This window comes from Halyomorpha halys, unplaced genomic scaffold, assembly GCF_000696795.3.
Source record: "Halyomorpha halys isolate HHAL.00 unplaced genomic scaffold, Hhal_1.1 Scaffold2037.1, whole genome shotgun sequence".
Taxonomy (NCBI): Eukaryota; Metazoa; Arthropoda; class Insecta; order Hemiptera; family Pentatomidae; genus Halyomorpha; species Halyomorpha halys.
This window is the reverse complement of record NW_027109322.1, coordinates 23087-34317: the sequence shown is the minus strand read 5'-3', so window position 1 is coordinate 34317 and position 11231 is coordinate 23087. Positions and strand designations below refer to the sequence as shown.

At 42.2% G+C, this 11231-nt stretch overlaps 1 protein-coding gene across 1 annotated transcript in view; it reads left to right on the top strand.

Moving 5' to 3' along the window:
- Positions 1–3746: 3746 nt before the first annotated feature.
- LOC106691026 (metal cation symporter ZIP8) overlaps positions 3747–11231 on the top strand; it is a gene marked incomplete at its 5' end in the record, with an annotated part of 23247 nt that continues 15762 nt past the window's right edge. Inside the window, 2 exon segments of the mRNA XM_014436668.2 lie at positions 3747–3872; positions 11012–11095. Of these exon segments, the coding sequence (XP_014292154.1) occupies positions 3747–3872; positions 11012–11095 (210 nt within the window).

The window sequence follows — 11231 nt, the reverse complement described above, 5'->3', positions numbered from 1 at the left end:
ACATGGAAGGGCTACAAATGGGTAACCATGATTGATCTCTTCAGTAAGGCCGCAATAGCGCACCAGGTGGAAGATAGGTCTTCGGAAGCAGTATTGGCAGCTCTTCGCTTGTGGTTTCAGTTCTACGAAGTTCCCGAACGCATCTCATCGGCGGAAGAGAATTTGACAACTCTTTGATACGAAAGGAAATGAAGGACCTAGTTGTAATATGGCACCTCAACACACCAGGACATCTCAAAAGTAGAGGAGGCATAGAGCGGCTTCACGGTACGCTGGGCGATCACCTTCGATTGTACCAGGCAGACCAAGGGCTGGAACCTTTGCAATACCAAAGGCAATAGCGGCATACAATCATACGGTGCACACCGTTACGGGGTTTTCGCCGTTTGAGATCCTTTTTGGGCTTTGTGGACGTAGGCAGTGGCAAGGAACCCTCTATCTTGTAGTTCCCCCAACAACTCATCGAACACCAACTTCCACAGGGCCGGCCCGAGAACCGAACCCTGCGGGCAGCGTCTCTCGATCCTTCTCTCGACCTCGGAATAGCTACCCCTGATCTTCACACTCCTCTTACTAAGGTAACTACTCACGAGGGAGTATAAGTTCCTGGGGGTGTCGAACTCTTGCAACCGCAGGAGTACGCGCGGCCACCAAACACTATCGAAGGCGGAGGATATGTCGAACAGTATCATCAAGACATATTTCTTCGCCCTCGCTTCTACATCCTCACGCACTCTCAGCAGCGCATCCGTTGTTCCCTTGCCACGGGTCGAGCCGTATTGCCGTGGGTGACTCGCAGCACTGAGGACTGGTCTGAGGCTATGCATGCACTATCATATGCTCCAGGACCTTGCTGATAACAGGGGGGAGGCATATAGGCCGATAGGCCTTCGGCGATTCCTTAGAACCACCCCTAACCACCCTTCTCAGATCTCTGCGTGGTTCTTCGTCTTCTAGTCGCTCGCTGTGCGCTGCTCCTTCTGATTTTATACCCTTCTCCGCTCCCTGGTTCTTCGGTTTCCCCCTCCATTTCCGATACATCAGAGACCTCCGTAGACTCACTTTAAGATCCTTCTGTGCTCCGTCTGTTGCTTCTCTTTTGCACCTGCTGAGCGTTTATCTCCATAGGCTCGTATCTATGCTCATCGCCTCTTCTATATATATAGGGGCACAGTTTAGCGATGTGTCCCTCACTCCCACACTCGAACCACACTCACTTTGCCACACCCATGGCACAAACGGTCCTCCCACCGCCCGTTTCCCCTTGATCTTTCTGGGGCTATTCTTTTCTCTTGTTTTCTCAGTCTTTCTCTCGTAAACTCCTGCCGTTCTCTTCTTCTCCACGGGTTCTGGTGATTTCTGGGACGGCTGTATTGGACCCTCATCCAGTCTTGATCGTCAGTTTCCATGTGAGGTTCCCTTCCCCGGGCACTTTCATCGATCAGTTCCTGGGCCTACTGTACGAATCGAGCGATCCTGGAGTGCTCCTTCCCTCTTTCCAACCTCCTTGGATAACTGAACTTTTAGTATGGTAGCCAGGAACATCATACGGCCTTACACCTGGTCCGTTTCCATCATTTCGCTGAACTGGTCCGTAATTTGGTTATATCGTGAGAGCAGTTCGGCGGCATACTGTCCACTTGACTGCCCCAGTCTCTTCCTCTCTCGGAACATTCGAAAGATGTCCTCTTCCGGGATCCAGCACCCCCCTCCAAATGCCTTCTTCAGCCTCTCGTGCTCCATGATGTCCCATCATCCGCTTGGATCTGGTTAAGGATGCATCTCTTCACCCGACAGACCACTGCAGCCTTCAGTTCATCGGCGTTCCCACTGTCCAGAAGATCTACTGATTTTTTTGCTTTTATTCTTCCCATGACGAGATCACAGCCCTTAAGGAAGTGGTTTAATTCCCCGGCTTCCCCAGTGAATTTTCTATATCTGATACCGCTTTCCTCAAGTCCTGTGTAGTAGCCGTCCGTACTCTAATCCACGCGAGCGCATTAGCGTGCGCTTCCGGCATGGTGGTCGCTGGTAGAGGTGGAAGTGCTGCGGCTACGTCCTCGGTCACCATTTCCTGTATTGGGTTTCTTGGTTATCTAAACCTAACTCCTCAAGATTTAAGAGTGCCGATGCGACTACTCCTTGTCCAGTCATCTACTTGAATATAGGCAGATAAAGAAGAAAAGAAATGGAGAGACAGAGAGAACAAAACAAAGTTCCCGGGTTTCGGCACCAGTTAATCTGGTCTTTCTGACTCCGGGTGTCGACTAAATAGTGGTGATCGAGGTCCGTATTTGACGAAGTCCATCTTCATTAGATCCGACGTCCTGGTCTTCCAAATGACCTGGTGGTTGTTATTGATGATTTCCTCGATCTCCTCCTTCTCTGTCGGTCTTCTCTCGGTCGAACTTTCATACCTGGATTGTGTTTCTTGTTCAGATTCATGTGTGCCCTGCGTCTCATTCTCTCCCGACTTCCATTCTCGCACAAACTGTCCATCTACCGACGTGTGCGGCTGCTCTTCAACAATATCATTGATAGTTAAAGCCAATCGACTATGACATTTTCCTTTCCTGGTTGTATTGAATGTCGATGTTGTATTGACTGTTAATGTGAATGTTCTGTTGACTAAGTTCCTTCCAACGTGTCACCCTAGCCAAGGACTCCTTCAACTTCCCAACCCATTGAAGGGGTCTATGGTCAGTATGTAACCGAAATTTCCTCCCAAAGACGTAGGGAAGAAAGTGTTCGACAGCCCAGACGATTCCTAATAGCTCTCTCTCAAGCGCACTATACCTTGTTTTTGCGTCTGCCAGTCGTCTGATAGTCTTCAATTCTCCACCCACTCAAATCCATATCCACTTCTCCTTCTACTCTACAGGCCCCACCCAGGGTGATTAACCTATAAACATCCATCTGAAGTTTTCTCTCTTTTCCACACAGCTTCCTCAGCGCCTCCCGGCACATGATGGTATGAGACCCCCCGGATAAAAATAAACATGGTCATTTCTTCCTGGACACACTAGAGGGAATACGTAATAGTTTTCTGAATATTTTAGCGAATAACATCTATATATTTCGAGTACAATAAATATATATTGGGTTGGAAATCCTTAATTACTTATTAATCCTTAATAAGGTGGAATTAGTAGCTCATGAAGTTAATGAAAGCCACGAGGGCAAGCATGTATGGGAATGGTTACTCCAAAGGAAATTTTAGGAGTGCAAAGAGAGTGCAACTGCGAGTGATCAAGTTTAAGTGTTACATATAACGCTACAGCCCACTGTTCTTGGTAAATGTTTATTTTGTAGCTAATACAAACTGTTATATAGGAATATTGTAAACTTTAAGGAATGGAAAGTGCTCTATATTAAAGGGAAGGTGTTAATATGAAGGATCCGGAAACTGCAGCTTGCGGATGAGTGAGAACGTTTAGATGCGAACAAAACACTTATGAATCATTATGCCAGGTGGACTCCTGATCAGGCGATATATCTTTATTTTTATATCGATTTCGAAATGAATAAGTTCTCTTGGTGATTGCTTCCTCGCACGGCAACTATTTTTATTTAAATATCATAATAAAGTCTCTCCAAGGTAGCACTTATCATCCGTGTTCATTACCACTCAATTTTTTAATGTATTCGTAGTACCTGCAATTTACAGATGAGTTTTATTGTTATCCGAAAAACAATCTCATTTAGCTGGTAAATTTTACTAATAAAATGTTAATAAATCTTTGCAGGCGTTCGCGCTGAAGGAGATAACTCAATCAGATGACTACTTGCACACGTCCCTCTTCGCCTGGTTCAGCCTTTGGTCAATGTTCGTCATTGAAGGCTTGTCAAAAATCGCTTTCAAGAAAACTAAAGTAAGTCATTCTTATAATCACTTTGAATTTAAATCTTTTGTTTTATTCAAAAGAATTCCTACTTTAAATTTTGATAGAGTAAATGTTTCACTATTTAAAGCCATATACCTATTAAAAGCTTCATACCTATTTAGAGTCTTTTACCTATTTAAATCCATACACCTATTTGAAGCCTTATATACTTAGCATGTATAGAAGCCTTAACAATATACTTGTTGTATGTCTTCAACTGAACGCCAGGCACACATTCACTTTTGGTTGGCTGGTTGGATTTTAGTGGACTGTATAATTGGAAAATAAAACATGATTGAATAATAATAAAATAAAACATAATCGTTACGATAGTGATGATGAAAGAAGATTGTAACTATTCTAATTTTAAAAATAAGGCAAGATGAATAAATAATTATAATAATTAATGGCTGATTATTAAGTTATTCTGCTGGATGAATTTAATGACTCTTTCTATTACGAATTCGTCGTTTCTCAACGCCATTGAAACATTTGTTGGTATCCCTAACTGGTTCAGAGTTGATTTTTAGTGGTTACATTCATCAAAAATATGTTTGACGGTCCGATCGCTATGACATTTCGAACATTTTGGAGGGCCTCTCACCTTATGAGGTGGATGTGTATCAATCTGGTATGTCCTATTCTGAGTCGGGTGATCACTACTTCTTCGCGGCTCTACTTCGGCTTGATGTAATCCAGGACTTCACATCTTTCTTTAGATTTCAACTTACTCGATGGACTTTCATCCCACATTGCCTGCCATCTTTTATTAATACATTCCTTTAAAGGTCGAGCAAGTTCCTTTGCAGTTAAGATTGCTGCGGTTCTACCTGGGAGGACTAGCGCTTCTCTAGCAGCTCTGTCGGCCATCTCATTTTCTGTAATACCAACATGCCCGGAAGCCCAGATGAAGTAGACAATCACATTCAAGTAAACAATCACGTTGACGCTGACTATATACAGATAATTTTGACCTTCTACCTTCTTGTGTCATGGAGTGGTGCTTCTCAAAGTCGACTTGATCTTCAAACCTAGGCTGCACCAAAGTGGCTGGTAGTAGACTTGTCCTTGATTTTAGAACCTTCTGTGGCCAAGTACTAGCGGAAGGAGATTATTATGCTTAAACCGGGGCGCATACGTGAATACCCTGATAAGGGTATCATATGATCATATGATAAAAATCTTTCCAATATTTTGTCCAGTTCGCTTTCTCCTGGACTAACGGTATTAGTACGATAGTAATCGTGTTAGCATCATTAATTTCGGGTAATTTCGAAGGATTAGAAGAGATAGATCCATTTTGTATTGGCCATTTGTGTTTCGGAATACAGATACAATTTGGTCTTTTCCATCAGTCGTTGTAAATAGGTAGTTCAGACGGACACATACCACGTGAGGCCACATCCGCTGCGTTATTTTCCGACGACGTGATTCACGTGATACCAGGAAGACAATCCGGATAATTCTAAAATCTTTGCGACCCGATTGGCAACAAATGTCTTCAGGCTAGAATGTAGTAGACGAAGCCATGATAAAACCGTTCAGGAATCGGAACATAATACGGTGGATGTCACATTCCATTGCGAAATTGTGTCTTTGAGAGAACTCATAGCATCTACCAATAACACGTCTCCACACAGTTTAAGCCGTGGGACCGATAGATACTTCAAGGGTGCCAGCCAAGTTTTCGCATATACGAGATAGGATGGACAAGATCCGTCTGATAACTCCAAACGGACATAAACGACAGCGAATCCCAACTCGGACGCATCTGCAAAAACCACGATCGTAACACTCAATGGATGCTCCATAAAGATGCAACAAGGAATATGGATGTTGCCTAGATGCGTCAAATTATCGTAAAACGTTTCCCATTTTTCCTTGATAGCACGGGGCAGTGAATTATCCCTATCGAGATTCATTTCCCATAATTTTTGCAAAATTATCTGTGCCTTAAAAATCTCAGGCGCTAAATATCCAAACGGAACATATATCCTAGCGATGGGTGACATAATACCTCTCTTGGTAGGCGTGTAATCTCCAGGCCGCACCTTATAGAACAGGAAGTCGTGCTTGGATTCCCATTGGATTCCTAACAATTTAACTAAGGTGTCTTCTATATTCGAAAGGGAAACCGGGATTTCGAGACTTTTCGGTGATGCGACATCAAACTGCTCCATTTTTTTAATTCAAAGCCTCCCTTACCTAGCAGCTCTACTAAATACCGCTTCAATGCAGTGGCTTCTGGAACCGTGTCCATTTCTGTCAATAGGTCATCAATGTATATGTGCTCCAGTGATGCACGTGAGGCCTCCGGGTAATTTTCACCATTATCTAATACGAGTTGCTTAATGACCCAAATTTCCAAAAAAAGGGAACATGCCAACCCAAACAATAGCCTATCAAACTTATACTCTGTCAAGGCATCGGTATTTCGGTATCTGTAGAAAAAAATGCACAATCCTCGGGTTTAATCTTATTCGCAAATGCATCTGACAGATATTTACCGATATGGCGTTGTGTGGCTTCCGTAAGGTGAACATGACATCCTTTATGTCACGCTGTAATTTCAGACCCGTGAGCAAATGGTCATTTAAAAACCCATTACTCGCTACTGCTGAGGAAGAGGAGATGGCGCGTGATATGTAGCGTTAATGGCAATATTCCTGAATGACCTTAAACTATTCAAGATGAAGAGTACAGTATATTTCAAATTTCCTCTCCAAGTTTTTGAAGCGGTTGAGGGCTCGGTATTTGAAATCACTTAATAGGGGAGGAGTACCGTTAAACGGGTGTTTTACTGTGAAGCGACCGGCTTCATCGCCTGAGTGGGTAAAAAATGATCTTCGTTATTGAGCATCGAGAGGGTCCGATTTAGTAACGCTCGCAACTTGCTCCGTTTCCCACGGAGTACTCGAGAGAGGTCGTCGCATTGAGGGCACGGACTAATTGTACTATGAAGGATCGTTCTAGGATATGGACCTTCGTCGGGTGAGTTAGCGTTAATTGGTCCCATTAGAATCCAACCAATAATGGTTTCGAGGGATCCAGGTGATCCCTGCCCTGATTTTAAATTCTAACGCGCAGGATGTCGGTAAACATGTGGGCTACTAAAAGGAAATCGACAGATCTCGACTGTTGAAAGTATGGATCAACCAGGTCTAGGGCGCGAAATTTCACAATTCTTCTCTTTTCAATATGGCTCGTGGGTATATCTTCGCAGATCTGATCGATCATGATAGCCATGATGTAAAGTTCGGGCTTAGAAACTTGTCGGCGAGTTATGACGCATGGTGCTTCGTATGATACGTTAGGAATAATCTATTGAAGCCCAATCGATGTCTATTCCGTGTGAGTGGCAAGTTTAACTTGAGAGCGCATTCCAGCGTTACAAAGGAACACTGGGAACCACTATTGATGAGGATTCGCCAAAGGTGCAAACGACCCCGATGATCATAAATTGTTGCCAATGCGGTGCCGAGTAAAACATTCATCTGACATAGCCGACATAGATGGAATAGCATTCTGAGAGCGATTTGAATCCGATACGTTAGAGGTGGCTGCCGAAAGGTTAGCAGAAGCAGGTGCGGTGTTCGAGTTGCTAACAGGGACTTGTGTGGTTATCGGCCCTAAACGAGCACGAGATGGAATAACGTTTGGGTGAGGAGACTCGGATTTTTGTGATTCCCTAGGAAAAAAAATGTAGAAGTGAATGATGTCGTTTACCCCGATGTTAGCGAGACGCCTTAGACCTGCACTGGTTCGAGAAGTGACCCGACGCCAAACAATTAACACAACGATTTCACCTTCTAATCCTGTCGCTACATTGTTGTTGGGTGAGCGTATTAAAACTTGGGCAATCGTAAATGCGGTGGGAGTTCTTAAACACAGGACATATAATCGAGTTCATTGCCATCAAGACCTGACTAGAGCGTTTACTATACCAAGTTTTATATTGTAATGTTTATATTGTATATCTGAAGCAGTACTCGTAAGAAGGGCCTCCGACTTTAATTTGACCACCTGCCGTTGAATAAAATCCGCGAACTCCTCCCAAGTCGGAAGTTTAGGTTTTGAGCCGCATTCCCTCTTGAAACCCTCTCTAGTTTTTACATCTAAAAACCTGAGCCACAAGGTGCTTAATATAAAGTCCGGAAGATCGTTCAAACCAAGCTTGAGAAGCGCTAGGAGCTCTTTACTACCACAGCTGAGAACGCTTCTAAATTGGAGAGATCACCCTTCATTAAGGATTTAAAATTCAAAAGTTTTGTTAGGTAGAAGGTGGCTTGGATCTTTTCACTATTGTATTTTTTAGTAAGCGACTCCCACGCTTGCTTGTAACCTACTGGGGATATTGATATGGCCGATATATTTTGCATTGCGGACCCCATTAATACTGATTTCAGGTAATGAAACTTTTGAACGTCGTCCAAGTCATGCCTGTTATGCATAAGTGACTGAAAAGTTTCTTTAAAGTCTCTCCATCCTGCGATATCCCCAGAAAATGATGGAATGTTGATAGTGGGTAACCGTTGTTGTGATGTACCTTCCATCGCCGTCCGGTACGTCACTGATTTGTCGAAATCTAACATACCGGTTCCCCTCCGGTACTGGTATTTCTCAATGATAAGGCCTCATAATAGTTATTTCTAACCTCCTCTTTTAAGGTTTTTAATTTCTCCTTTGGGGCATTTAATTTCTGCGCACGAGGATGCGTCTCCCAAAATGCGATTTCAAAGCGTTCGTATTTGGCCTGGATGCGCGAGAGACGCGCCGTAAATAAGGGCCTCGCCACGGATCGGTAATTAAACTACGGTCCAAAGAGGTGGTCGAGATTATCTCCTCGGCCAAATCATTCTGCTGTTCCTCCAATTCGACAAACTTAGATTCCCGATCATCACTTAAATTTTGGAATTTTTGATCAACAAATCAAAACAACGGATGAAAATAAAGGTTAACGATCTAAACGATGTAATTTGAAACGGCCTGGATGGGACCAAACAATCCGGCCCCAAGGACCAAACAAGAGCCATATACCTATTTGGAGCCTTATACTTATTTAAGGCCATATACCTATTTGGAACTTTATACCTATTAAGAGCCATATACATTTTTAAGGACATATACCTATTTGGAACTTTATATCTATTAAGAGTCATATACATTTTTAAGGACATATACCTATTTAGAACTATATGCCCGCTTACAAGCATATGGCTGTTAAAGCATTATACCTATTTAGAGCAATATACTTTTTTAATGCCACATACCTATCTGGAACTATTTGGAATATATATACCTATATAACTATTTGGAACCATATATCTATTTAGAGCAATATACCTATTTGGAGCTATAGAGCTGAGAGAAGAAGCAACCTGGGTATGAGAGAGCCATTTTATTTGCCCAGAAGCAATCTTTCCTTTGTTCACTTATTATTATAAATTTCACTCATGATGGTATAGACATTATGGAGTGGCTCCCAGCAGCAGGGGAGGGAGAAGTCTAGGCATTCAGAGTGAAAACCTTATCATGGAGTAAGTCCACATATAGCCTTATCATTAACGTCCACTTCATCATCAACAGGCACATCTACAGTTTTTCATCATTCAGATGATTCAGACCAATCATTCAAAATGAATAAATCACAATCTAACAATAAATGTTTTGTTTCGGCCACCTCCTATCCCACCTGTAAGCTATTCAATAGATTTTCTTTTCAGTTCACCATGTTTTATTTTCATTGTATACAGTTCACTACATCCAGCCAGCTAATCAAAAGTGAATGTGCGACTGGCCTTCAATTGAAGGCGTACTTCATACAATACCTATGTAGAGCCATATACCTGTTTAGAACCATATACCTATTGAGAGCTATATACCTATTTAGAGTCATGTACCTGTTTAGAGCCATACTCCTATTTGGAGCTATAGACCTATTTACCTGTTGGCAATCTGTCACTTGGGAAGTGACGCTTGACTATCTAGCCCGAGGAGTACGAACTACTGCCGCCCACCATAAAAAGGCCAAGCTCTTCGGCAAATGAATAATGTTACAGGGAGGCCCAAGGTGCAGAAGGCGAATACTAATAGGGCCGCATCGAAGTATGCTGGGCACCGGATATATTTCCTTCCATATATTTCATCGGGATATATATGGCGTGGGTGCTTGTGGTCATCAGAACAGTGATTCTCTTGTTTCCAGATAAACTTGAGGTGCTTCGAGATTGCTGCATCATCCAGTTGGAAGAGTAAGATGCCATTGGGTGAAGCTTTAAGTTCACATCACTACTTGACCGAGTGCAGTTGGCAAAGATGAAAATGAGCCATATACATGTTTAGTACCATATACTTAATTGGAGCTATATGTCTATTAAAACCATATGCCAATTTAGAGCCATGGTATCTGTTTGGAGCCCCATATATCTAATTTATAATGCTGATTTTAATGAAAAGCTAAAGTTTCCAATTGCATTCATTCTGTAATTCAGGAAGACAGCATTAGGGTGGCCGAATAATGGTAGCTTTTAAATTTAATTCTATTTGAAATTATATACCTACATGGAACCATATACCTGTGTAGATCCATATACCTCTTTGATACTGTATGCCTATTTAGAGCCATATACCTATTTGGAACTATATGCCTATTTGTAGTTATATGTCTGTTTAGAGCCATATGGCTATTCTTGTTTACAGCTACATTTATTTTAGGATATCCAATACCTTTAAATATTAAATTTGTATTTTGAATTGCATTTTTCCTAAAGTTAGTGGAAATATAATTAGCAGCATTGTGAAATAAGGTCATCGATATAACAAAAAGAAGAGCATGGGTATGCTTCCCCTCGACACGGATAAGGTCTGGCTCATGGGTCCAATATATAGCAAGCTACCGATATAACAAAAAGAAGAACAAATTCAAATGACCTCAATGAACCATGCAACAGGCATTTGGGCCTTAAAATGTACTATGTATTGATTAGAGCCTTATGGCAAATAGTATAAACTAATAAATACAAAAGAATTAGAAAAAGGGGGATGTCTTTAAACAAGTTTGGTTAGATTTTATTTATTAAAATTTCAGTTCGTTTTAAATATTCTAATCAATTTGCTGTTGTTTGAAGGGGAAAGTGAGCCTGAAGTCGAACGGAGCGGTAGAAGAGACGATGCAGCTCAAAGAGGCCGAGCACCAAGCAGTACATGATCAAGTAAGTTATTGCCATCCACTCTAAGGGCAAGTTTTCAGGCCTCAAACCATGAACCATCTTTATACCTGCTTATATTTTATATTTTGTCTATGCCAAGAGCCTCCAATGATCAAGTAAATTATTGCCATCCACTCTA